The sequence below is a fragment of the Toxotes jaculatrix genome, chromosome 20 (assembly GCF_017976425.1).
Source record: "Toxotes jaculatrix isolate fToxJac2 chromosome 20, fToxJac2.pri, whole genome shotgun sequence".
Lineage (NCBI taxonomy): Eukaryota > Metazoa > Chordata > Actinopteri > Toxotidae > Toxotes > Toxotes jaculatrix.
Window position 1 is genome coordinate 3,806,796 of NC_054413.1, and position 27,306 is coordinate 3,834,101.

The window sequence follows — 27,306 nt, forward strand, 5'->3', positions numbered from 1 at the left end:
GTTTTTTATTTTATTTTTTTTTTTTTTTTACATTTTACCCATTTTCTTTGGCTGTTAAAGCACCAGTATGTCCTCATCCCATAAGAAACAAGTCTTTCGGGCTTTTCTTAAACTTTTTTTTTTTTTTTTTTTTTTTTATCTTTGGTTGTTTAAAAAGTAATTTGCTGTCAGATTTGACTTTTTTGAATGTCTATTTCTCAACCACCGTAAAGGTTGGGCTGGTATTTTTGGATAATAGCATAGAAGACGTACCTGCTAACAGCTCATTATTCTCTTTCCTCCATGTCTTCATGTTTATTTATATTTTTTTTTTCAGTCTAGACTCAATGTGATAGGTTTATAACAAAAACAAAAAAAAACCTTTTCAACAGGATTTGCAGTAAATAAGGACTTTAATTAAAAGGGAGCTCTGTGATCCTGCATGACAGTGCAGGATTATGCAGTGCATGACAAAACTCAGGGCACTGGTGCTGTTTTAAAATTAAAACTGAGATCACAGTAAGCACAAGTGATTTAGCTGTCAGCTGTACAGGTCTTTCTATTAGTCATCCCAGGAAGTTAATCCTTCTGTGTGCAGCGGCTCCCTGCTCCTAACACTGCAGTATAATTCAAGTAAATGTTGATCAGAGAGATTCTAATAAATGCATTTCTAACAAATACTGTAGTATTACCAGTTGCCATGAAGTGCTACCTCCAACTCTGCAACCTTTAGAAAAGTACCAAACCTTCATGAATATAAATTAAATTAGCACTGAACTCTCTTTTAACTGAGTGAATTTGAAGCTTAATTTCAGCAGAAATTACAGCTACTTTTTTCCTGCCCTTTTACATCCTTTTCTCCTTTTTACTGTTCACCATTACACCAATAGATAATGACACAATGAGCCTCAGGGCATTTGAAACCAGCTGACTGTACATCTAAAAGGCTGTTGGCACATCTACCAGTGCAGATATCTTTTAATAATAATTTTAAAAAATCTTTTTCTCATTTTAAACCTAATAAAGAGCCATGTAGAGCCCTCTACTTACACTCAAAATGTGCCCACAGTTAAATTACCCAATTCAAGTAAAGCAAAAAGGGCATTTAACCCTTGGTAATCCCCAACCACATCCTCACCCTTTCACCACATCTCTTGACATCAATGTTTTTTGTTTCCCAGTTCTATCTGTGCTACAACGGGCCATAGTGATAACTGTGGTGAATTCTTTTAAAAGTATCTAAAGTCTGAAGTCTTCTTTCTAAAAGTCTAAGTACTACAAGCGCTTCCCTCTGGACTCCTGAATGCCTGAAAGCTGCTGTTAATGTGTTTGAGAGCTCTTGGATCGATGAAGTCGAGCCTCTGCTCTCTCTGAGCCTCCTCATGCTGCATGTATTTGGAGCTGACTGAGGGAACCACAGAGACAAAAGATGAAGTCAGAGGAGGGTAAGATGAGAGCAGAGGGGCAGAGAAACCCCTTCCACAAACAAGCCGTGGGCCCATCAGTGGGTTTGGCTGAAAAGCCAAAAAGAATCTACTTGTTTCTGTCAACGCAATGGGAAACCTTTAAGACTGAATGCAGAGGGGAGGTTTAACTCATATGAACTGTTTGGCAATAAGAGAAAACATTCTGTTTGAATACCTGAAGCTAACCCAAAGGCTTTATCAAGCGAGAAATATAGAAATACAAGCTTCATTGAAAATATATCTGAGCTTGGGCTTGGAGACAAATTTATAATAGAAACCTTGCAATACAAACTGGAGCAATTTGGACAAACATGGGCATTTACCAAGCCAGGAGGTCTGATGAAAATCTGCTGTTGGCAGCTGAAGAATCTGGCATTTTTTGGCCTTGACCCATATTAGAAGTCAGGACATTTCTGCCACAAGTGTCTTAGTGCAATACCAGAGATTTGTTTTTGCTATGGTAGTAAGTCTGTTGTTTCTTGTCGCAGTTATGGTCAAGGTGAGTTAAATGGCAAGAGTCGGTAAATAAAATCCAAAAAACAGCTTTCTAGAGCTTTTTATTAGAACATTCAAAATGGAAAAAACTTTACATAATCCATCACTGACAAAAAGCAACAAACAGATTTAAAAAAATTGTGAGATGCATAGATACAAAAGCAAAGCATTGAGAAGTCATTACACATTCGAGTGGGTTGGGGAGCTTTAAGGTGGAAGTTGGAAAGCAGAAGGGCCAAAGCAACAGATCTGAAGCAGCTAAAGAGATGAAAACATGGCTGGATCACCCTCAGCTTTCTGAGCGTGATCCTTCGGCTGGAAGCTATGTGTGGATGTACGTGCATGTACTCGCTCACTGGGTCCATAGACCTCTCATATGTCCCATATCTGGTCCAGTTTGGACTGGCTGTGCACTGCATGAGGCAGTCATGGGCTAAGCTACAAGAACGCACAGGACTGTGTATTCATGTCCATCTACATGCATGAGTGTGTTTGCATGTTTATTTATTGCGATAGTCGTCTGCATAAGCTCTGTGATCATCCTGCTCAGGGTACTGGTCTCCGTAGCGTCTCAGTATGTCCTGCAGGCTGGGCATTCCCTGTAGGAGTGGCTGGTAGGACATGTGAGGCTCCTCCTGGCCACTCTGGTAGGGCTCTGACTCGTACTGCTCCTGCTCCTGCTGCTCTGGCTGCTGCTCGCTCTCTGCTGCCCCCTCGTTGTGGTCCTCCCCGGCATGATGTTCAGGCTGGGCCTCCACGTGGGCCTGCTCAGGCTCGTAACGACGCAGGCGACAGTCACTGTCATACTCAGGGTCACAGTGAGGGTTGGGAGGCTCCAGGACTCCGTTTCGTGTGCCGTCAGCATTCAGGTGGGGCTCGTAGGCCTCGGCAGGGTAGGGGATGCGGCGATGAACTCCAGTGCGAGGCTCGTTGGGCTTCACGGGAAAACATTCACGGTCATAGCCAATGAAGCAGTCATAGCCCTCCTTTGTTTTACCTGGGGGGCCCAGAGGGTGGCGCTCCTCCCGGGCAGGCTCCTCATAAGTGGGGTTGGTAAAGGGGTACTGCTGCCGGAGGGTGGGAGGACCACGGCGATGCATGGCAGCCGCTGCCTCACGGATTGCAGAGAATGGATCGTTGGGGTTAGACTCTGGAGCAGCCTCCATGCGTGGAGCATATGGGTCATTAACTTGAGCTTGGGCCATGTATCTACGGAGAATGGCATATGGGTCACCAGCTGGAGGAGAAGCCGGAGCGCTAGGCTGGCGGAGCATAGCATAAGGATCAGTGACTCTGTTAGCATGAGCATAAGCATCCCTGAACATGGCATAGGGATCGTTGTTCTGCTCATCAGCAGGAGGGGCAGCACGAATAGCAGCAGCCTCATCTGTCTCCTCGTTTTTGTATGCCTCTGGGGGAGTGGCAAATCTGGTGGCGGTAAGAGGGTTGCAGCCATCTTCAAAAAGAGGGTTGCAGGATCCAGGGCCAGCAGGGGCAGGGGGGTTAGGGGCACGGGGTGCCTGGTGGGACAGAGAAAACAACTTAGATCAGGATAGTCACAGCATAGATGTAAATAAAACACCAGACAGAAAAAATTGAAAGCAGAGGTGAAAATTTGTGAATTAAAAAAAACATCTTAGTAAATAAAAGCGTACCACAAGGGAGGCAGCATAGGCGCAGAAGGGATCCCTGAGTGGATCACAGTTCGGGTACTGCAGGTAGAGACCAGAGGGGGTTTTCTGCACCAGTTTGGGTTTGCAGTTGGGGTCTTTCTTGGGATCACAGCCAAGGTGGGCGTAGGAAGGCAGGGGCCCAGCGGCAGGTGTGTGCCCATGGGCAGCTCTCAGGTGGTACTGCAGACACTCCACGTCATCAGCAGAGCAGATACGCAGCAGTTCAGCCTTCTGCTCCTGAAGAATGAAAAATAGAATCATATGTTTCTGGATTTTTGTAGAAAAAGTTAGACAATCGTGGTGAAAATTTGTGCAGTGAGGTGCTTTCAGCCAATCATTCTCAGTATTCCCAGACTGAATCTGTTGTAAGAGGGATGCTGCTGCTGCGTCTTCTTTAGAACTATCACAAGAGGGCACCAAAATTTTCAAACATTCCATTTAACACACCAGATCACCACCAATTCAGTAAAGTGGAGTAATGCAAGATGAACAACACTGCCTGACAAGATACCTTGGAAAGGAAAGGTGTTACGGATGGAGCATAGTAGTAATATCCAGACTGTGGGTCCTTTGCTGGGGCAGCAGAGCGGACGTACAGAGGGGCTGGGGCTTTGACTGGTGCTGGGGCAGGGGTGGCAGCTGGGATCACCAGAGGCAGGTAGGGGCTCTTGCCCTGGACCAAAGCAGCATACAGGCAGTAAGGGTCCTTGGTGGGGTCACAGGTTTTTACTGGTGCAGGTTTGGGGGGTTCGGGTTTAGGTTTGGGCCTGCTGGTGTAGGAGGCCACACAGTTGGGGTCATCAGAGTCAGCGCAGGACTTGTAGATCTCCCCCAGGTGGCGCAGGTAGGCCTTGTATGAGCGACGTCCCTCAGCGCGGTTCTTGTTCTGGAGGTAGGCCAGGTAGATGCGGTCCATCTCCTGAACCTGAGAAGGGAGCAGAGGAGGGCTTCACTGGGGAGTTGATTTGGATACTGAGAGTATGAACACATTGTGAGCAATAACTCTTGGGGGATAGATAGGCTAAAAAGTTAAATGTCTCTGCCATCATGAGGATGCTGTGTTTACTCACTGCCTCCTGGTTTCCATTGTCAGTGAAGAACTTGTACCAGCCCCAGAAGTCAGAGTGCTGCTTGTACCAGCTGATGTTCCTGCGGTTGCGGATGAGCCTCCTGTGTAAAGCGGCAGCAGTCGCCCTTTCCTGGATACTTTCTCCCTCTGAGGGCAGGAAAAGAAAAAAGGAAGGCACTCTTGATCCCTGGGCTTCGAAGCTCACTTGTACATTAAATGAAAGGACTTTCCAGTGACTTTTAAAGTTAATAGCAAGATATTCAAGGACTCAAACTTGATATGTTTTGAGTTTAGATATCATAAACCTTCCTACCATATTAGATATCAATCATAAGGTTAAGTGTTGATGCTACACTGAAGAGAGGTGACATGCTGTGATGAATTTGGGTGTTACTCTTTAATCAAAAAGTACTTTAGTGGACTCATTTTTAAAACATCTTTCATGGTCTTTCACCCATGGCAAAGTGCCAGTGTCTACTTTTTGCAAACAAACACCAGTGTGTAATATGCTAAAGTTAAAAAAAACACAAACATATTTACCATCTCCTTTGGCCTTTTGCCCAATTGGTCCACCAGATAAAAATGCTGCAAAGATGAACGGAGAAAAGCAACAACAGATGTAAAATCAAGAAGTTGCTGAAGTCAAGATTAAGTCCTGGAAATTGCTTACTCCATCTATTCTGACTTTTGAAATGTGTCTGGAATATATATGTAATAATACAACATTAAACCCCAAACACTTACAGGCAGATATTATTCATTAAATAGGGCAGAGGTAATTGGCTCTGCCTGAAGTGCTGGCGACTGCAGCTCTTTGTAGATTTTATAGGTGAGCCTGTAACATCAAACCACATGCTGTGTTTTCAAAGCGCTGTGTGTGCGCTTTGTGTGTGTCTGCGTCCGCACAGACATGTGTACCTATGTGTGCTGTTTGACCCCATGCAGCTGAGGGAACAGCGGATTCAGCTCTGCTCCAGGTTTCTTTCATCTCCACAGGGAAAAGGTGTTAATGTCTTACAGAAGGAGAGGAAGAGGAGGAGATGGAGGAAGAATAAAACGGGAAAGAGAAAGATCCAGAGGGGAGAATTCAGAAGAGGAAAAACATCTCCCAATTTATTAAAAAAAAAAAAAAAGTTTTTATCATCTCTGATGGAATAGTCAGAGGGATGTTATGTTCACTGTGGAAGGAAGGATAACAAGCAAAGGTATGAATCTGCAAAGAATTAAAGACAGAAGGAGAAGTGAAGGTGACCCCAGGTGATGGAGAGATGTGGTGGAGGAGGAGGGTGGGCTAAATGACGCTGCCTCAGTGTATCCGCTGTATTATTTTTTACGAGCCTGTAAAAAAGTGGCTGGCACATCTGGAAACAGCAGAGCTTTAAGAGGGCAGAGGAGGAGGTGATGCTGACAGGTACTAATTTTTTTACGGGACCAGGAACGATGAAAGAAAAACTCCTCCTACCACTGCTCCTTTTCCCTTTTAACCATCGGACAGTGCAATTTTAAAAACCATTTTTAAAGGAAAGATGAGCCTTGCCCCTTTGTAAATGTACCAAACATGTCAAGAGCAAAGTGGAAACAGGTGGTGGAGAAGTGACCTGCCATATAGATGATATATGGACATCACAGGCCATGTTAGAGAGCCAGATTATGATTTATATGAAGCACAGTTAAGTTACAACCACTCTGTAGCAATGAGTGAGTCCATGTCCATGAACTGGTGAAGGGCAGAAACCCTTAGCCCTGCAACTGACCATTAGCCTTAACAAACAAGACCTTGAGATGTAGATTGTGGAGCTATAACTCAAGTAAAATGTATTAATAAAGGAGCTTTAAAGACCCAGTGAGCAAATACAGACTATTCTATACGTACTGTACAGACTATAAGATCAAGATTTTCAATAGAAAATATGATCACAAAGTATTATGCTACAGATCAAACTATTTCATCCAGAGGTGATTCTGCTGCCTAATTGCTTTCTGAAATCAGCACCTCAACTTAAACATAAGATCTGAACATTTTTTCCACCACTGGTGAAAAAAATATTCACAAAATCAACTGTATTTCTTCACCGGTATGAATATTATCATTAATATCGTGATTCTGGACCAGTTGTTTTTAATGGTGTGAATTTATTGTATGTTTGTGTTTATAATTTCACTATCACACTTTTTTTCCCTCTGTTTTATGGTGTTGTGTGTGTGTGTCCAGCGAAACGAAACAGTTCATTCAAAAAAGTTATATAAGCTCATTATTCAGTGACACCAAATTGCAGCTATGTTGTCTTGAAAAGCTCTAAATTATAACCATTAAAAATGGTGTCTGTGTCTGAGATAACATTGAGAAGTAATAGCTGACATTTTTCATCAATGTATCTCTGTAATTATCAGGACCTGAATGAGTCATATTTGGCTGTTGTACAGTGTATTCCTCAGGTAAGGATTTATTCTGCATTCATTCGGTATTATAATGATTAAAAGCTGAAGAGGTGCTATTCAGTTCTATTCATGTTCATTATGGAAGTGAGAAATGTTCACAACTTAGTTTTTGCTTTTCCGTTTAGTTAAACTGTCAGTCATGATAATGAGTGGTAGAACATAACAAAGCTATTTTCTCAAGTACTGTATATAACTACAGATTTGAGACACTTGTACTTGAGCTTCCCTTTCATACCTCTGTTCAGAAAAATATTAAATGTTTTACTCAGCTACATTTACTTCACTGCTGTAGTTTCCTGTTACTTTACAATCAAATGAACTGACTAATTTATTTGTTGTTAAAAAGAAAATTAATCTGCAGCAATTTTGATAACTGAAGAACCATTTCAGTCATGTGAAGAAAAGATTCAACCATTCTCTGGTTCCAGATCCACCAATCCCTGGACCCCACTGTGTACTCACCAGGCAGCAGCATCACAGCCAGCGCAGCGGTGATGAACACGCCGGAGAAACTGCTTCTCCTTCGTCCAGCCATGACTTCTCACACCACCTCCTCTGCTGCCGACACCAAATGCACAAAATGAAGCTTTACTCCCAAAACATCCCACTCAGTCAGTTTTGTGCCTAAAGATCTTAGCTACAAAGTCCTATTTTTTTTTTCCTGGATCATCTTTTTGACACAAAAAAAAACCAAAACAGTTACAAATTCTACTATATATGAAAACCTTCACCTTCTTCCAGTAGTAAAAGCATATTTGTGTCCACTAGTTGAGTCACTAATTTCTCCATATAACTTAGAAACATATATTCTCAGAATACATTTGATTAAGAGCGGTCAGTAGTACTGACAAACCTACAAATTCTTATTAATTGTAGTTTAAATTTCCTCTCCAATCACAACCGGAGACCTCAGACTGGTGCTAGTTTTCACCTTGAGAGCTGGTGAAGTGACCCCTGCAGCTTGGGAGTAAACTCTAAATGTGGAGGTTTTAAACAAACATGTTGCCACACGGCTGGTTTGTCATTATAAAACGTAACCAGGTGTTGTTCAGCAGCCAAACTTGACTTCATCCTGAACTTGAATCCAAAGGTAAGTACCTAAATCTACCAAAGTAAACACAGAATTACAGACATTTCTTTCCTTTTTTTGTGTGTGTCTTACCTGTAGTTATCTTATCAGCGTGTCTGTCTGCAGATCCAGATGTGGACTCCAAAGACGCGAACAGGCCAGACAACTACGTCCACCTGGGCTCAAACACTAAGTGTGTGTGTTTGTGTGTGTGTGTATATGTGTGTAGGTGGGTGGGTGTTATAGAGATTCCTGGTGCACCCTGTCCCTGCGGCCCCTCTGACAGACTGCCCTCACAAAGGGATCCCGCAAGGTTTTAAACCAAGCCCGTCATCTCTGACACACACAAACACACACGCAACAAGTATTCATTAACACTTGCACAGAGAAACACACACAGGGACCACCTGAGGCCCACCTCAACAAGATGCCTGATTGGCTGCTACTTTCTGAGATTTTGGACCAATCGCAGGCACTGTAATTAAGGACAGGGAAAGAGAGAGGGTGGAAGGGTTTAAAGAAGAGATGGAGACGTGGAGGTATAGGATAAAAGAAGTTGCCTAAAGTGATGTTTTTTGTTTGTTTTTGTTTTTTAATTTAACAGACACAGTTCTAATTCTGAGTGACGTTTAAGGTTAGATATCAGACTCTGCATCTGGTTTGGCGATACAGCAGTGACTCTGGAGCAAGAAAGGCACAGACAGAGAAAGGGACAGAAGAAAGAAAACATGAGGAAATAATGAAGGGGAGCTGAGGTGCCACATAAGCACTTCTCAGAGACCTTGGTGAGGGCCAAACCACAGCTTCTGTCTAAACCTGAACACACACACACACACATACTGGGACAGCTGGTCTACACATGAGGAATTTGATAATCTACAGTTTCCTCCTCACTTTAACTGTGTTCAGGCCTGTCAGCCTTGTAAGTCACACGTGTGCACACTGGCATAGATTTTAGTGTGTCTCTGAAAAAGACACCCACACACACACACGCACACTCATATAGCTGTGATGTATGATGCAACATCAGTACATCTGACTGGATATGCCTGAAATTCAGTTATGACATACAGTAGTCTTGTAAGGTTTTGTTTTAAACATTATTTTAATGCCGTTCAGAGTGAGGACATGTGTACTCTATTTTTTGCATGCTTGCTGAACTGTGGCTCTTATGGCAGTGTTCATCTAAGCATAAAGACTATAGCTCTTTATGTCCCCACTGTATGTAACTCTGCTGGACATTGTTAATGTACAGTGAAAGTAGTTTGTGAACTATTAGGACATTTTATTGTAGTTTTGGCCTATGTGCATTAGTTCTAAATGAATGAAATGTTAAAACCCCTGGAAACTTGTATCAAAAGTTTTCTGTTTCTCCTCTAATTTCTGGGTGTCCCCATACTTTTGGCCATGGGCTGTAACTGTTTTTAATATCATCTATTTCTGTGGTAAATTCAGCAATACATATACAATTCTAACATGCACATGTGGTGTAAATATATTACTGTAAACTTCAAACATCTTTTGTTTTCTTGGTCTTTTATCTTATACACCCACACATGCAGCTGGTTTATGTGGGCCTGCATCATCTCAGGGAAAATCAAAAATGATGAGACAAAAACCGCAGAGCTAATCTGACAGTACAAACATCTGAAGACAGGGGAGGCACATAAAATGTGATTCTAATGTTACAAGTAAAATCAAATCACAGCTTTTCCAGTTTCTCTATTTATACCTGACCCAGTCCTACAGATACTTACCAGCACTTTAGCATTTCCACATTTTTTGCCGCCCCTTTCCTGTCCCATCGTGCCCCAACTGAACATTTAGTGGTCATGTTAACATTGTATCTTGTATGTAATTACGTTTGCTAACAGGTGTTTCGCAGAGCCCTTAAACCTACAATCCAGTCGGTAGCAGATTCAAACACGACGACGCCAAAACCATACTCATAATTTTCTCTAAACCTGGAATGTAAGGGATTTTCAGAATTCACAGACACCTGGTTCACCAAGACAGCTTTTCTTTTTTAAAACAAAAAGGCTTTATTTCAGAATGGTGGTGAGAGACGTGTAGGACGGGGGCTGTACAAATAAGAGAGAACGTGTAGTCCAAAAAAGCCCATTTACACAATTTTTTTTTTTTTAATGTACACAATCATACAATAATGGAGGTGTTCAAGCATTGTTGTCACTGCAGGTCATCGTCATCGAAAAGATCCTCAAAGTCTGCAGATAGAAACCAGAGCAAGAAAGAAGATAAAAGAAAAGAGAAACAAAAAGAAGAAGAGAACAGGGTTAAAATTAGTCCAAAACTCTTAGATTCTCTGATTAATGGGCTCGCTGCAGCTGGAGTCTGTACTCAGCCAGAGAGTGTTTATGAATGAAAAGGCAAATTACTCTGCAAGTGGATGGTGTTTGTAGTTTCAGACACGTGTAATCAGGATTTGATAACGGATTCTGATTTGAAAAGATAATACGATACTGGGTATGAATTCAGTAAAATGCTATCAAACCTCATCCAAGTTCCAAACCATTACGTCTTATCATTCTGGACATGAGATGCATCTATTTCCAAATGAAGCATGGCCTTATAGTACTTTGAGTTTGTACGTTATTAGCATGAAGGCTCAATTCCTTCTTAGTGCCACGGGGTAGGACAGGCTACACATGTGAATTCACTGAATGTTAGTTTTAGCTGTGTTAAGTGTGTGTGTGTGCGTTTTAAAGCAGCTGACTGGCGAGGTGTCCCACTGAGTTTCAGTCTTACAGCAGCTATAAACTCTCTTTACCATCCTCCTCTTCTCTACTCTTTTCCTCCTTTTTTTTCTTTCACTCCCCTCTTTTTAACAATCAGCTCTTTTCTTTCTAGGTCATGTGCTGCTAAGCCAATATTGTTTTGCCTGCAGCCAACGCTGCAAGACGGAAAACAGATTAGCTTAGTGTTTTTGTGCGTCCTCTCTGTGTTTACGCTTTCTAGCACATAAACAAGTGTTTACAGGAGAACGACTGGATTTTTGAGGGTTAATTTGAGACAACAATGTGGTTAAAGCAAAAAAACTGCATAATGTCCTCACACTAAAACTCCAGTCTCCAGACATTTTTATCAGCAATCTTGTTTTCATTATTTTATCCTTTCATGTTACTGAAACAATATTGGAATATTTGAATGTATTTAAGTAAATATGTTGCAAAGAAACCTTATTAGTGATATGATGCTGCTGCTTGAAAAGATTTTTTTAATAGCTGGAGTTTTTTCCTTTACTTCATACATGTGCTTGAATTGCTCAACATTACAGTTCTGTTCACCTTAAGTTTGACTATAAGTCCAAGCTGTACATGGCCAAAGAAAAAAAACTGCTTAATTATTTGGAAGACATGCTTTACATAAAAGCATCAGTAAGAGACTGTGAATTCACCATTAAAGAAATCAGAGTGGACTGCTTTTTCATTGGCTGCCAGGTCCATTAGCAGGCCGCTGCTGCCTCCTGCCTGTTAACACACAACAGTGCAATCAGTTATATGACACAAGAAAAGCACACACACACACAAAAGCCCCAGCTTTCCAGCAACACTTTCCAGCTTCTCAAATGAAAAGATTTGCTGCTTTTATTTGTCTGAATAGTACACTGTGCAGTTTTAACTTACATAAGACAGACCCTCTATATCTGGAGTTAAATGTAACCGTTCCATAGTTAACTATCACACAAGGGAAGCTGAAGAGGCAGCACGTTTTCAGCTTTTTAGCTATTGAAGACTACTGTGATGAAAGAAGCTGCCCTGGGGTGAGTACATGAGTACATGATCTAACAGGGCCGACAATGATGAAGGCAGTTTAAATTAAACGAACGGCGTTTCCTTATGGGGAAACAGAAACATAACTCATAAATCAACAGTAATGTAAACAGTCTTTAACCTTCTGCGTCTGCCCCCAGATCTCTGCAAACCCGGTATATCAGAGAGCATTTTAATGCCTTTTGTGTTTTTGGTAGTTTAACGATAGCGTTTTCCTCAGACTTGTTTTGATATGTTTTAACGTTACCGAGCTAGCTAGCATTAGCCAGTGTTTGTATGCTTATGTTGTTGTTTTAACTCGACTGACCTCGTCCAGATCCACGTAGGGTCCAGCTCCTTCAGGAAACATCTCGTCCACTGCAGGTTTCATTTTTTTCTCTATTTTAGTGACAATTCAGAGGCACTTAATCTTAAAATACGTTGTAGCTTTGAGTTTGTGGCTAGTTGGGCTAGCTTCTCTGCCTTCGTAAACAAAACAAATGTGTGCAGCACTAAATTGCGCCCGGCTGTCGCTAATAGCCTCTTACATTCGGTCCTCTATTCACCTACAATAACACTGCCTGCAAACAGTTGTTATGTTCCGTGACTAATACGGAGACTACAGTAGTAAAATCATATTAACCATATTATTATCTTAAAATATGAATTCCTCTTGTTAGTTAAAGCTCTTCTATCAGTTGAGATTCTCCTCAATACACTTCAATGGCTGTGAATGTTCAGCTTTTTATTTATTCATTCATTCATTAATTTATTTATAAAATATTTATGAGTATTTGTGGGGTTTCTTTACAGTTTAGCAACAAAGATGGCTGCTTACCTTCTAACTGTTGCAATGTTACAATTGAAAGAAAGTCAAGAAAAAAGAAGAAAAAAATTAAAATAAATAAAATAAATGAAACTGACATGATTATAGGCATTATTAGATATTTAAATCATGTTTATTTGTGGCATACTACATGTAGATATTATACAATCTACTACAGAAGTTCAGTTTCTTCTACCTCTGAATTCTACATCTATGCTACAGTAACACACACATTGTTACACTTGGACCAAAAAACTAAGTTTTGTGAATGCTACCCTTGTCCTTCACCTCATTTAATTTGTGGCTTATGTTTGATCTTGTTTATTTTTCCTTCTCTACTCAAAATCCCTTCTGTCTGCTAAAGTAAGAAATGCATTCCTTTATAATTACTGAAGGTAGAAAGGCAGCTACTAAATCCTTTCTTCTGCTCCTGGCACCTTCCACCCCTCTCAGTGTTCGTGTCCCTCATTGGTCTCATATCCCAGGGTGTCTCCGATGGGCTGGTGGGCGAAAAAGGCCCGGGCCATCTCATTGATATGGTTGTAGGCACCGATTGATTTGAAGTATTCGATGTAGTTCCAGAAGTCAGACGTGGAGTAGGGCCAGTAGGGGACAGCTGGTGGCTCATCGTATGGCACTAAAACACACATGCAACAGGAGAGCAGAGAAGTTAAAGGATAAATCCACACTGTGACACTAGTACACTTGCTGTTATATACCCTATCACATTCCATTAGTTATTTAATGATGATGTAAAGCTGCCCCATGTTCAGGTTCAGTTTGTTCAGTCAGCCTATTGTACTTTACACAGCCTTCAGAGAATGACTGTGAGCTTGTAGATTATACACTGTGGGTGAAAAGAGACGAAGAGCAGGTTCTTCCTCTCAGGAGAGATTGAGCCACACCTGCTGTTCAAAATATACAACGTGTTTTGACTGCAAAACACTCTGGTCGACTGTGACTTCAGCTGTTAAAGTATTTCAGACTCAATGATCAGTTTCAAAATATTGTTCAAAATTCCTACTGTTAAAAAAACCTTTTTTTTTTGGTCCCTCAAATAAAGATGCATTACTTGACATCTACAGCTGCTGTTTTGACAGTAAAAGTGAAAGTATATATATACTTTATATATTTTTTTTCTCCTAATTTTCATATATATTTTTTAATATATATATATATATATTTTTTTTTTTTTTTCTGACTATTTTTCATACATTTTTAGACTGACTGTTGACTGTATAAAATATAAAATATGATGTATCAAAAAGATGTTATTTATATACAGTACCTCCTTCTGGGATGACTCTGCCCTCTGTGAAGAAGAGGAAAGAAGAAAAAAATGAACATTCCCAAGCATTCCGCAGCTTTCTATTTACAAAGACAGGATTCAGGTCTTGAAAACTGAGCTTTCTCACAGAGGACTGCAGGATACCTGCTCCCTCCTCAAATATTTTTGCTGACCTTTCAAGCGCACTGAAGCAGGAGGAATTTATCATTAGACAGAGTCCTCTTTGTACACATGTAGTCACCAAAAACAAATGCAGCACTTTCACATCTGGGAGAATCATACATGATTCACAGCTATTTTGATAAACAATTGTAAACACATATGTCAAACTTACAACTCTTATGTTGTCATGTTATAATCCCCAATATTTTTTCACTGTGCAAACAAACCAAACTGCAGTTACAACCCTGCCAAGACAGTATTTAAAACTACTGTAAGATTAACAGACTTTAAAATGAGGAACTTACCAATGAAATGACAGGCGAAGAGGCAGAGGAGAATACTGAGCCAGACGAGCAGCTTCATCTTGCCCTCCTAAGTGAACAAAAATGCCCATCATGCTGTAGTTTTTCAGTCTATACAGCAACAGAACAATCCCTTCCTCTGAATTAATAACTGAACTGAGCTAAACAGATATAAGTCCTGACATACTACCCCTTTTTCTTGTTGTTTTTTTTTTTTTTGTAGTTTTACATGAATCTCAGAGAATAAAATCAAATTCTGCGGATATTTACCTGTAAATGGTTTGTGAAGCTGTGGAGAGAGGAGCTGCTGTTCATCTGCTGGTTCACTGTGGTCTGTGGTGTGTGGGGGTCAGCAGAGGAAAAGCCAGAAGACCTACACACACACACACATACATGTGAACACACAAACACAGCCAAGCTAAGCCTTGCCCAGATTATACTCTATTTGAACAGAGAAGTTCTTTCCTTGGTTTTTCCAGGTGGTATAAAATCTGTCCATGCATGTATTTTTTTGTCATGAAGACATTTTTATTAGGGGACAAACACATTTTTAACTGTGTACAAATGTATCAGTGTCACATCACAAGGCTTGATTTCAGAGAAGAGGTTCAGACAAACTTTCATATCACAAATCAATTCTACCCAGCAATATATAGAGAGCAATGTAGACCTTGGCATATATAGCACTGGTCTATTTCTGCTTCCTTGTCTGTCGTCCTGTTTATGGAGTTCAGTAGTTAAAGCTGTGAAATGGCTCAAAAGTTGTGTCTTTTGTCTGTGCTGATCATGAAGTACAGTCAAGTTGATTCACTCTGATTATTCCTATTCATGATTTTATGATTGGTCAGACAAAACATCTGAAGATGTTGCCTTGGTACGTGAGAAATTACACCATGAAAAATTGACTGATTGATAAAATAAGCGGCAGATTAATCAACAATAAGAACAATCATTACTTGCAGCGCTAGTGTTTTTTTTTTTTTAAGTATTCCCAGAGCTTGAGGAAAAACTTAAAAGCTATCATCAGTGTCTACTATATTATACATATACTGTATGTGTAGCAGTTTTTATGTTATGTGTTTTTAAAGAACGTCTTATTTGTGAACAATGTCAGCAAATACGGTTTACTTCCTTTGATTTCTATTGGTTTTTCTTTCTTTTTATAAACAAGAGATCATGTTTTTGAACTGGAAAGACTGAAATTCTTTTCCATCTTCACAGTGAGTCAGGACAATGCTCATCAGATAAATGAGAGAATAAACAAAGAACAATAGCTGCTTAATGAATACACCTTTAATACACTGTTTTTTTTAAGAGCATTTGATTCATTAAGGAACACGTTATAGTAAATAATACAAGATGCACTAATAGAGTACATGAAAAAACAATATATTAATAGTTGTAATGTAATCAAATGAATTACAGGCACTGGTGCTGAGGCAGGTTTTACAAAATCAGTTTCCCCATCTTTAAAGTATTGAGCAGCTAATAGAGAATTAAAATATAAACATATATTTTAAAGATAAAGGCTGCAGATTGAACCAGTTTTTGTTGAGACATACTCCAATCCACACTATATATGGATGATCCTTGAAAAATAAAAATAGAAATCAAATCATACTGAGATCCTGATTGAATACAAAAGAGTTCCAATTAATGGATAACTTTTTTTAAACACACATTTTGTTACATTTTCATTTTTCTTTCCATGATAAACTTTTTTAGCCAAAGCATTAAGATGCCAATTATACAAAACCTTGTCTGACTGAATCACCTTGATCTCTGAAAAAAAACTGCATCTTATAACATTATGAGTCCAGTACTCTCATAATACACTGCACAGCCGTGTTTCCATGAATCCCTAGTTATCCTTGCAGCCCATCTGATCTGTGGCCTTCATCCTGAACAGGTCAATTCCTTCGTTGATCAGCAGGTTTTTGGCGTAACGCACAGTCTCAGGAGGCAGGAAGCGCGACCGGCCAAGGATCCAGGCGTAGTCGACGTGGAACAGGCGCAGGACATCTGTGCAGGAGTACACGACGGACAAACTGGTGTAGTCAGTGCTCAGAACCCAGTATGGACTGTAGGGAGTGACTGGAAGCAAAGGTCACGGAGACCGAGAGAAAAACAAGATGACGATTATTAGAATCTACTAAACTGTTTAGACATAGTTTTAAAATGTTAAAATCTACATTCGTAGTGAGATCTGCGAGGGCAAGAGGGCAAGAGTCTGGCTTTTGCAGGCAGACAGACGGGCTCATTGTCACTGACGTTACAAACACAGTGACATGTGACATGCCGCTGTGTCATGTATCAGCAGATAATATTGTCACTGGTGAGGTATGTGTGCCCTTTAGCCAGGATGAGCTCAGTTAGTCTCAGTGACCAGAGGAGAAGCTGCTGATTTTCTATGTAATGACCTTAGTACACTAAGCTTGCAAATATTTATTATTCCTAAAATTCTGAACTTCTTTAAAACAATATAAAGAAAGACAAAAGATGACAAAGTAGAAGAGGTAGAAGGCGGTGTAAGACAGAAATTTTAAAAAAGTGGAGAGGAGCACTTACAATAGGAGAAGCTTACTCCAAGTCTGGCCTGTTCTCTCGGGTCCTGAACCACCGCCGTGCCTTCTGCTATTCTCACCTTGTCCTTACTGAGACACAAAAAGAAAGAGAAGGAGAAACAAATTAATTTTAATTTAACTAATATAAAGGGCACATCAAATCAGCAGAAGTACATTCTATGTTTTAAAGTGGAGGACATACAATATATATAAATAAGGAAATAATGATTCAAGTCAAACAATCAGAATGAAAGAACTGATTCTCTGTAACTACATAGTTTTGCCTCCAATATTTCCTCTGTTTAGGAATACACACAATCCAGAAGGTTCATTGATATTCTCGGGGCAATATGCCAAAAAAAAGTCATAATTTAATGAGACCTAAAAATGTCAAAAAAAAACTTCATATTATAGTAAGGTGTAAAAAATATGCCAAAAAAATAATACTTTAGAAAGGCCTCAAAATGTCATAAAAATGGTCATAGTATAGTAAGGCGACAAAATCGGCCAAAAAAAGTCAAAATTTTTTTTGACCTCAAAATGTCATAAAAAACGTCATAGTATAGTATGGCGTCAAAATCAGGCAAAAAAAGTCAAAATTTTTTTTGACCTCAAAATGTCATAAAAAACGTCATAGTATAGTATGGCGTTTTTTTCGGGCAAAAAAAGTCAAAAATTTTTTTGACCTAAGAATATCATAAAAAACGTCATAGCATAGTATGGCGTTTTTTTTTGGGCAAAAAAAGTGAAAATTTATTTTGACCTCAAAATGTCATAAAAAACGTCATAGTATAGTATGGCGTTTTTTTTGGGCAAAAAAAGTCAAAAATTTTTTTGACCTCAAAATGTCATAAAAAACGTCATAGTATAGTAAGGCGTCAAAATCGGCCAAAAAACGTCCAAATTTTTTTTGACCTCAAAATGTCATAAAAAACGTCATAGTATAGTAAGGCGTCAAAATCGGCCAAAAAAAGTCAAAAAAATTTTTGACCTCAAAATGTCATAAAAAACGTCATAGTATAGTATGGCGTTTTTTTCGGGCAAAAATTGTCAAAATTTTTTTTGACCTCAAAATGTCATAAAAAACGTCATAGTATAGTATGGCGTTTTTTTCGGGCAAAAAAAGTCAAAATATTTTTTGACCTGAAAATGTCATAAAAAACGTCATAGTATAGTAAGGCGTCAAAATCAGCCAAAAAAAGTCAAAATTTTTTTTGACCTCAAAATGTCATAAAAAACGTCATAGTATAGTAAGGCGTTTTTTTCGGGCAAAAAAAGTCAAAAAAATTTTTGACCTCAAAATGCCATAAAAAACGTCATAGTATGGTAGTACGTTTTTTTCGGGCAAAAATTGTCAAAATTTTTTTTGACCTCAAAATGTCATAAAAAACGTCATAGTATAGTATGGCGGTTTTTTCGGGCAAAAAAAGTCAAAATTTTTTTTGACCTCAAAATGTCATAAAAACGTCATAGTATAGTAAGGCGTCAAAATCGGACAAAAAAAGTCAAAAAATTTTTTGACCTCAAAATGTCATAAAAAACGTCATAGTATAGTATGGCGTTTTTTTTGGGCAAAAATTGTCAACATTTTTTTTGACCTCCAAATATCATAAAAAACGTCATAGTATAGTATGGCGTTTTTTTCGGGCAAAAAAAGTCAAAATTTTTTTTGACCTCAAAATATCATAAAAAACGTCATAGTATAGTATGGCGTTTTTTTCGGGCAAAAAAAGTCAAAAAATTTTTTGACCTCAAAATGTCATAAAAAACGTCATAGTATAGTATGGAGGTTTTTTCGGGCAAAAAAAGTCAAAAATTTTTTTGACCTAAGAATGTCATAAAAAAACGTCATAGCATAGTATGGCGTTTTTTTTTGGGCAAAAAAAGTGAAAATTTATTTTGACCTCAAAATGTCATAAAAAACGTCATAGTATAGTATGGCGGTTTTTTTTTGGCAAAAAAAGTCAAAAATTTTTTTGACCTCAAAATGTCATAAAAAACGTCATAGTATAGTATGGCGTTTTTTTCGGGCAAAAATTGTCAAAAATTTTTTTGACCTCAAAATGTCATAAAAAACGTCATAGTATAGTATGGGGTTTTTTTTGGGCAAAAAAAGTCAACATTTTTTTTGACCTCAAAATGTCATAAAAAACGTCATAGTATAGTAAGGCGTCAAAATCAGCCAAAAAAAGTCAAAATTTTTTTTGACCTCAAAATGTCATAAAAAACGTCATAGTATAGTAAGGCATTTTTTTCGGGCAAAAAAAGTCAAAAAAATTTTTGACCTCAAAATGTCATAAAAAACGTCATAGTATGGTAGTGCGTTTTTTTCGGGCAAAAATTGTCAAAATTTTTTTTGACCTCAAAATGTCATAAAAAACGTCATAGTATAGTATGGCGTTTTTTTCGGCCAAAAACTTTCAAAATTTTTTTCGACTTCAAAATGTCATAAAAAACGTCATAGTATAGTATGGCGTTTTTTTCGGCCAAAAAATTTCAAAATTTTTTTCGACCTCAAAATGTCATAAAAAACGTCATAGTATAGTATGGCGTTTTTTTCGGGCAAAAAAAGTCAAAATTTTTTTCGACCTCAAAATGTCATAAAAAACGTCATAGTATAGTATGGCGTTTTTTTCGGCCAAAAAATTTCAAAATTTTTTTCGACCTCAAAATGTCATAAAAAACGTCATAGTATAGTATGGCGTTTTTTTCGGGCAAAGAAAGTCAAAATTTTTTTCGACCTCAAAATGTCATAAAAAACGTCATAGTATAGTATGGCGTTTTTTTCGGCCAAAAAATTTCAAAATTTTTTTCGACCTCAAAATGTCATAAAAAAGGTCATAGTATAGTATGGCGTCTTTTTCGGGCAAAAAATTTCAAAATTTTTTTCGACCTCAAAATGTCATAAAAAAACGTCATAGTATAGTAAGGCGTCAAAATCGGACAAAAAAAGTCAAAATTTTTTTCGACCTCAAAATGTCATAAAAAACGTCATAGTATAGTATGGCGTTTTTTTCGGGCAAAAAAAGTCAACATTTTTTTCGACCTCAAAATGTCATAAAAAACGTCATAGTATAGTATGGCGTTTTTTTCGGCCAAAAAAAGTCAAAATTTTTTTCGACCTCAAAATATCATGAAAAACGTCATAGTATAGTATGGCGTTTTTTTTCGGCCAAAAAATTTCAAAAATTTTCTCGACCTCAAAATGTCATAAAAAACGTCATAGTATAGTATGGCGTTTTTTTCGGCCAAAAGATTTCAAAATTTTTCTCGACCTCAAAATGTCATAAAAAACGTCATAGTATAGTATGGCGTTTTTTTCGGGCAAAAATTGTCAAAAATTTTTTTCGACCTCAAAATGTCATAAAAAACGTCATAGTATAGTAAGGCGTCAAAATCAGCCAAAAAAAGTCAAAATTTTTTTTGACCTCAAAATGTCATAAAAAACGTCATAGTATAGTATGGCGTTTTTTTCGGCCAAAGACAGTCAAAATTTTTTTCGACGTCAAAATGTCATAAAAAACGTCATAATATAGTATGGCGTTTTTTTCGGCCTAAAAATGTCATAAAAAAACGTCATAGTATAGTATGGCGTTTTTTTCGGCCAAAAATTTTCAAAATTTTTTTCGACTTCAAAATGTCATAAAAAACGTCATAGTATAGTATGGCGTTTTTTTCGGCCAAAAAATTTCAAAATTTTTTTCGACCTCAAAATGTCATAAAAAACGTCATAGTATAGTATGGCGTTTTTTTCGGCCAAAAAAAGTCAAAATTTTTTTCGACCTCAAAATGTCATAAAAAACGTCATAGTATAGTATGGCGTTTTTTTCGGCCAAAAAATTTCAAAATTTTTTTCGACCTCAAAATGTCATAAAAAACGTCATAGTATAGTATGGCGTTTTTTTCGGGCAAAGAAAGTCAAAATTTTTTTCGACCTCAAAATGTCATAAAAAACGTCATAGTATAGTATGGCGTTTTTTTCGGCCAAAAAATTTCAAAATTTTTTTCGACCTCAAAATGTCATAAAAAAGGTCATAGTATAGTATGGCGTCTTTTTCGGGCAAAAAATTTCAAAATTTTTTTCGACCTCAAAATGTCATAAAAAAACGTCATAGTATAGTAAGGCGTCAAAATCGGACAAAAAAAGTCAAAATTTTTTTCGACCTCAAAATGTCATAAAAAACGTCATAGTATAGTATGGCGTTTTTTTAGGGCAAAAAAAGTCAACATTTTTTTCGACCTCAAAATGTCATAAAAAACGTCATAGTATAGTATGGCGTTTTTTTCGGCCAAAAAAAGTCAAAATTTTTTTCGACCTCAAAATATCATGAAAAACGTCATAGTATAGTATGGCGTTTTTTTCGGCCAAAAAATTTCAAAAATTTTCTCGACCTCAAAATGTCATAAAAAACGTCATAGTATAGTATGGCGTTTTTTTCGGCCAAAAGATTTCAAAATTTTTCTCGACCTCAAAATGTCATAAAAAACGTCATAGTATAGTATGGCGTTTTTTTTTGGGCAAAAATTGTCAAAAATTTTTTTCGACCTCAAAATGTCATAAAAAACGTCATAGTATAGTAAGGCGTCAAAATCGGCCAAAAAAAGTCAAAATTTTTTTTGACCTCAAAATGTCATAAAAAACGTCATAGTATAGTATGGCGTTTTTTTCGGCCAAAGACAGTCAAAATTTTTTTCGACGTCAAAATGTCATAAAAAACGTCATAATATAGTATGGCGTTTTTTTCGGCCTAAAAATGTCATAAAAAAACGTCATAGTATAGTATGGCGTTTTTTTCGGCCAAAAATTTTCAAAATTTTTTTCGACTTCAAAATGTCATAAAAAACGTCATAGTATAGTATGGCGTTTTTTTCGGCCAAAAAATTTCAAAATTTTGTTCGACCTCAAAATGTCATAAAAAACGTCATAGTATAGTATGGCGTTTTTTTCGGCCAAAAAAAGTCAAAATTTTTTTCGACCTCAAAATGTCATAAAAAACGTCATAGTATAGTATGGCGTTTTTTTCGGCCAAAAAATTTCAAAATTTTTTTCGACCTCAAAATGTCATAAAAAACGTCATAGTATAGTATGGCGTTTTTTTCGGGCAAAAAAAGTCAAAATTTTTTTCGACCTCAAAATGTCATAAAAAACGTCATAGTATAGTATGGCGTTTTTTTCGGCCAAAAAAAGTCAACATTTTTTTCGACCTCAAAATGTCATAAAAAACGTCATAGTATAGTATGGCGTTTTTTTCGGGCAAAGAAAGTCAAAATTTTTTTCGACCTCAAAATGTCATAAAAAACGTCATAGTATAGTATGGCGTTTTTTTCGGCCAAAAAATTTCAAAATTTTTTTCGACCTCAAAATGTCATAAAAAAGGTCATAGTATAGTATGGCGTTTTTTTCGGGCAAAAAAAGTCAAAATTTTTTTCGACCTCAAAATGTCATAAAAAACGTCATAGTATAGTATGGCGTTATTTTCGGCCAAAAAAAGTCACAATTTTTTTCGACCTCAAAATGTCATAAAAAACGTCATAGTATAGTATGGCGTTATTTTCGGCCAAAAAAAGTCAAAATTTTTTTCGACCTCAAAATGTCATAAAAAACGTCATAGTATAGTATGGCGTTTTTTTCGGCCAAAAAAAGTCAAAAATTTTTTTTGACCTCAAAATGTCATAAAAAACGTCATAGTATAGTATGGCGTCAAAATCGGCCAAAAAAAGTCTAAATTTGTTTTTTACCTCAAAATGTCATAAAAAACGTCATAGTATAGTATGGCGTTTTTTTCGGGCAAAAATTGTCAAAATTTTTTTTGACCTCAAAATGTCATAAAAAACGTCATAATTTTTTTTGACCTCAAAATGTCATGAAAAACGTCATAGTATAGTATGGCTTTTTTTTCGGGCAAAAAAAGTCAAAAATTTTTTTGACCTCAAAATGTCATAAAAAACGTCATAGTATAGTATGGCGTTTTTTTCGGCCAAAAAATATCAAAATTTTTTTCGACCTCAAAATGTCATAAAAAACGTCATAGTATAGTATGGCCTTTTTTTCGACCTCAAAATGTCATAAAAAACGTCATAGTATAGTATGGCGTCTTTTTCGGCCAAAAAATTTCAAAAATTTTTTCGACCTCAAAATGTCATAAAAAACGTCATAGTATAGTATGGCGTTTTTTTCGGCCAAAAGATTTCAAAATTTTTTTCGACCTCAAAATGTCATAAAAAACGTCATAGTATAGTATGGCATTTTTTTCGGCCAAAAAAAGTCAAAATTTTTTTCGACCTCAAAATGTCATAAAAAACGTCATAGTATAGTATGGCGTTTTTTTGGGCCAAAAATTTTCAAAATTTTTTTCGACCTCAAAATGTCATAAAAAACGTCATAGTATAGTATGGCATTTTTTTCGACCTCAAAATGTCATAAAAAACGTCATAGTATAGTATGGCGTTTTTTTCAGCCAAAAAATTTCAAAATTTTTTTCGACCTCAAAATGTCTTAAAAAACGTCATAGTATAGTATGGCGTTTTTTTCGGCCAAAAAAAGTCAAAATTTTTTTCGACCTCAAAATGTCATAAAAAACGTCATAGTATAGTATGGCGTTTTTTTCGGCCAAAAAATTTCAAAATTTTTTTCGACCTCAAAATGTCATAAAAAACGTCATAGTATAGTATGGCGTTTTTTTCGGCCAAAAAAAGTCAACATTTTTTTCGACCTCAAAATGTCAAAAAAACGTCATAGTATAGTATGGCGTTTTTTTCGGCCAAAAAATTTCAAAATTTTTTTCGACCTCAAAATGTCATAAAAAACGTCATAGTATAGTATGGCGTTTTTTTCGGCCAAAAAAAGTCAAAATTTTTTTCGACCTCAAAATGTCATAAAAAACGTCATAGTATAGTATGGCGTTTTTTTCGGACAAAAAATTTCAAAATTTTTTTCTACCTCAAAATGTCATAAAAAACGTCATAGTATAGTATGGCGTTTTTTTCGGCCAAAAAAAGTCAACATTTTTTTCGACCTCAAAATGTCAAAAAAACGTCATAGTATAGTATGGCGTTTTTTTCGGCCAAAAAATTTCAAAATTTTTTTCGACCTCAAAATGTCATAAAAAACGTCATAGTATAGTATGGCGTTTTTTTCGGCCAAAAAAAGTCAAAATTTTTTTCGACCTCAAAATGTCATAAAAAACGTCATAGTATAGTATGGCGTTTTTTTCGGACAAAAAATTTCAAAATTTTTTTCTACCTCAAAATGTCATAAAAAACGTCATAGTATAGTATGGCGTTTTTTTCGGGCAAAAAAAGTCAAAATTTTTTTCGACCTCAAAATGTCAAAAAAAACGTCATAGTATAGTATGCCGTTTTTTTCGGCCAAAAAAAGTCAAAATTTTTTTCGACCTCAAAATGTCATAAAAAACGTCATAGTATAGTATGGCGTTTTTTTCGGCCAAAGACAGTCAAAATTTTTTTCGACCTCAAAATGTCATAAAAAACGTCATAGTATAGTATGGCATTTTTTTCGACCTCAAAATGTCATAAAAAACGTCATAGTATAGTATGGCGTTTTTTTCGGCCAAAAAAAGTCAAAAATTTTTTGGACCTCAAAATGTCATAAAAAACGTCATAGTATAGTATGGCGTTTTTTTCGGGCAAAAAAAGTCAAAAATTTTTTCGACCTCAAAATGTCATAAAAAACGTCATAGTATAGTATGGCGTTTTTTTCGGGCAAAAAAAGTCACATTTTTTTTCGACCTCAAAATGTCATAAAAAACGTCATAGTATAGTATGGCGTTTTTTTCGGGCAAAAAAAGTATAAATTTTTTTCGACCTCAAATTGTCATAAAAAACGTCATAGTATAGTATGGCATTTTTTTCGGGCAAAGACAGTCAAAATTTTTTTCGACCTCAAAATGTCATAAAAAACGTCATAGTATAGTATGGCGTTTTTTTCAGGCAAAAAATTTCAAATTTTTTTTCGACCTCAAAATGTCATAAAAAACGTCATAGTATAGTATGGCGTTTTTTTCGGGCAAAAAAAGTCACATTTTTTTTCGACCTCAAAATGTCATAAAAAACGTCATAGTATAGTATGGCGTTTTTTTCGGGCAAAAAAAGTATAAATTTTTTTCGACCTCAAATTGTCATAAAAAACGTCATAGTATAGTATGGCGTTTTTTTTCGGCCAAAAAATTTCAAAATTTTTTTCGACCTCAAAATGTCATAAAAAACGTCATAGTATAGTATGGCGTTTTTTTCGGCCAAAAAAAGTCAAAATTTTTTTGGACCTCAAAATGTCATAAAAAACGTCATAGTATAGTATGGCGTTTTTTTCAGGAAAAAAAAGTCCAATTTTTTTTCGACCTCAAAATGTCATAAAAAACGTCATAGTATAGTATGGCGTTTTTTTCAGGAAAAAAAAGTCCAATTTTTTTTCGACCTCAAATTGTCATAAAAAACGTCATAGTATAGTATGGCGTTTTTTTCGGCCAAAAAATTTCAAAATTTTTTTCGACCTCAAAATGTCATAAAAAACGTCATAGTATAGTATGGCGTTTTTTTCGGCCAAAAAAAGTATAAATTTTTTTGGACCTCAAAATGTCATAAAAAACGTCATAGTATAGTATGGCGTTTTTTTCAGGAAAAAAAAGTCCAATTTTTTTTCGACCTCAAAATGTCATAAAAAACGTCATAGTATAGTATGGCGTTTTTTTCAGGAAAAAAAAGTCCAATTTTTTTTCGACCTCAAAATGTCATAAAAAACGTCATAGTATAGTATGGCGTTTTTTTCGGCCAAAAAAAGTCAAAATTTTTTTCGACCTCAAAATGTCATAAAAAACGTCATAGTATAGTATGGTGTTTTTTTCGGCAAAAAATTTTTCAAATTTTTTTCGACCTCAAAATGTCATAAAAAACGTCATAGTATAGTATGGCGTTTTTTTCGGCCAAAAAATTTCAAAATTTTTTTCGACCTCAAAATGTCATAAAAAACGTCATAGTATAGTATGGCGTTTTTTTCGGCCAAAAAATTTCAAAATTTTTTTCGACCTCAAAATGTCATAAAAAACGTCATAGTATAGTATGGCGTTTTTTTCGGGCAAAGAAAGTCAAAATTTTTTTCGACCTCAAAATGTCATAAAAAACGTCATAGTATAGTATGGCGTTTTTTTCGGGCAAAGAAAGTCAAAATTTTTTTCGACCTCAAAATGTCATAAAAAACGTCATAGTATAGTATGGCGTTTTTTTCGGCCAAAAAATTTCAAAATTTTTTTCGACCTCAAAATGTCATAAAAAAGGTCATAGTATAGTATGGCGTCTTTTTCGGGCAAAAAATTTCAAAATTTTTTTCGACCTCAAAATGTCATAAAAAAACGTCATAGTATAGTAAGGCGTCAAAATCGGACAAAAAAAGTCAAAATTTTTTTCGACCTCAAAATGTCATAAAAAACGTCATAGTATAGTATGGCGTTTTTTTCGGGCAAAAAAAGTCAACATTTTTTTCGACCTCAAAATGTCATAAAAAACGTCATAGTATAGTATGGCGTTTTTTTCGGCCAAAAAAAGTCAAAATTTTTTTCGACCTCAAAATATCATGAAAAACGTCATAGTATAGTATGGCGTTTTTTTCGGCCAAAAAATTTCAAAAATTTTCTCGACCTCAAAATGTCATAAAAAACGTCATAGTATAGTATGGCGTTTTTTTCGGCCAAAAGATTTCAAAATTTTTCTCGACCTCAAAATGTCATAAAAAACGTCATAGTATAGTATGGCGTTTTTTTTGGGCAAAAATTGTCAAAAATTTTTTTCGACCTCAAAATGTCATAAAAAACGTCATAGTATAGTAAGGCGTCAAAATCAGCCAAAAAAAGTCAAAATTTTTTTTGACCTCAAAATGTCATAAAAAACGTCATAGTATAGTATGGCGTTTTTTTCGGCCAAAGACAGTCAAAATTTTTTTCGACGTCAAAATGTCATAAAAAACGTCATAATATAGTATGGCGTTTTTTTCGGCCTAAAAATGTCATAAAAAAACGTCATAGTATAGTATGGCGTTTTTTTCGGCCAAAAATTTTCAAAATTTTTTTCGACTTCAAAATGTCATAAAAAACGTCATAGTATAGTATGGCGTTTTTTTCGGCCAAAAAATTTCAAAATTTTGTTCGACCTCAAAATGTCATAAAAAACGTCATAGTATAGTATGGCGTTTTTT

At 36.5% G+C, this 27,306-nt stretch overlaps 4 protein-coding genes across 5 annotated transcripts in view; all 4 read right to left on the reverse strand.

Annotated features, from left to right (window-relative positions):
• Nucleotides 1–2,440: 2,440 nt before the first annotated feature.
• and1 (actinodin1) lies at nt 2,441–7,656 on the reverse strand. The gene is made up of 6 exons (XM_041066303.1): nt 7,584–7,656; nt 4,684–4,829; nt 4,125–4,538; nt 3,599–3,850; nt 3,248–3,460; nt 2,441–3,052 (listed from the first exon to the last, which is right to left on the reverse strand). Exons 1-6 carry the CDS (start codon nt 7,654–7,656, stop codon nt 2,441–2,443), a joined length of 1,710 nt encoding a protein of 569 aa, XP_040922237.1.
• A 2,610-nt stretch (nt 7,657–10,266) lies between these two features.
• cops9 (COP9 signalosome subunit 9) lies at nt 10,267–12,477 on the reverse strand. Its single transcript, XM_041065980.1, has 3 exons — nt 12,289–12,477; nt 11,606–11,678; nt 10,267–10,415 (listed from the first exon to the last, which is right to left on the reverse strand). The coding sequence occupies exons 1-3, from the start codon at nt 12,349–12,351 to the stop codon at nt 10,378–10,380; spliced, it is 174 nt and encodes a 57-aa protein (XP_040921914.1). The 5' UTR covers nt 12,352–12,477; the 3' UTR covers nt 10,267–10,377.
• Nucleotides 12,478–12,903: 426 nt separating this feature from the next.
• otos (otospiralin) lies at nt 12,904–14,873 on the reverse strand. The gene is made up of 4 exons (XM_041066040.1): nt 14,809–14,873; nt 14,542–14,608; nt 14,075–14,098; nt 12,904–13,423 (listed from the first exon to the last, which is right to left on the reverse strand). The coding sequence occupies exons 1-4, from the start codon at nt 14,851–14,853 to the stop codon at nt 13,236–13,238; spliced, it is 324 nt and encodes a 107-aa protein (XP_040921974.1). The 5' UTR covers nt 14,854–14,873; the 3' UTR covers nt 12,904–13,235.
• Nucleotides 14,874–15,413: 540 nt separating this feature from the next.
• Nucleotides 15,414–27,306, reverse strand: part of apodb (apolipoprotein Db) — a 70,033-nt gene continuing 58,140 nt past the window's right edge. Inside the window, exons 4-5 of one of the 2 annotated variants that reach the window (XM_041065893.1) lie at nt 17,107–17,192; nt 15,414–16,560 (exon numbers count right to left, since the gene is read on the reverse strand). In XM_041065893.1, coding sequence (XP_040921827.1) covers nt 16,400–16,560; nt 17,107–17,192 — 247 coding nt within the window. In that variant the 3' untranslated portion in view covers nt 15,414–16,399. Of the gene's footprint in view, nt 16,633–17,106; nt 17,193–27,306 lie in introns of both variants that reach the window. The other variant, XM_041065892.1, reaches the window with a different exon arrangement.

Bases quoted from the DNA above. Each gene is read 5' to 3' on its own strand.
- cops9 (XM_041065980.1), bottom strand. From the start codon at position 12,351: ATGAAACCTGCAGTGGACGAGATGTTTCCTGAAGGAGCTGGACCCTAC. The intron at 11,679-12,288 runs GTCAGTCGAGTT...GTGTGTTAACAG, and splicing joins CCTACGTGGATCTGGACGAG to GCAGGAGGCAGCAGCGGCCT. The intron at 10,416-11,605 runs GTGAATTCACAG...TTCTATCTGCAG, and splicing joins CCACTCTGATTTCTTTAATG to ACTTTGAGGATCTTTTCGAT.
- and1 (XM_041066303.1), bottom strand. From the start codon at position 7,656: ATGGCTGGACGAAGGAGAAGCAGTTTCTCCGGCGTGTTCATCACCGCT. The intron at 4,830-7,583 runs GTGAGTACACAG...TCCTGCCCTCAG, and splicing joins GGCTGTGATGCTGCTGCCTG to AGGGAGAAAGTATCCAGGAA. The intron at 3,053-3,247 runs GCTCATGCTAAC...GCAATCCGTGAG, and splicing joins CCATGTTCAGGGATGCTTAT to GCAGCGGCTGCCATGCATCG.
- otos (XM_041066040.1), bottom strand. From the start codon at position 14,853: ATGAACAGCAGCTCCTCTCTCCACAGCTTCACAAACCATTTACAG. The intron at 14,609-14,808 runs GTAAATATCCGC...TTGTTCACTTAG, and splicing joins GCTTCACAAACCATTTACAG to GAGGGCAAGATGAAGCTGCT. The intron at 14,099-14,541 runs GTAAGTTCCTCA...TCTTCTTCACAG, and splicing joins CTTCGCCTGTCATTTCATTG to AGGGCAGAGTCATCCCAGAA.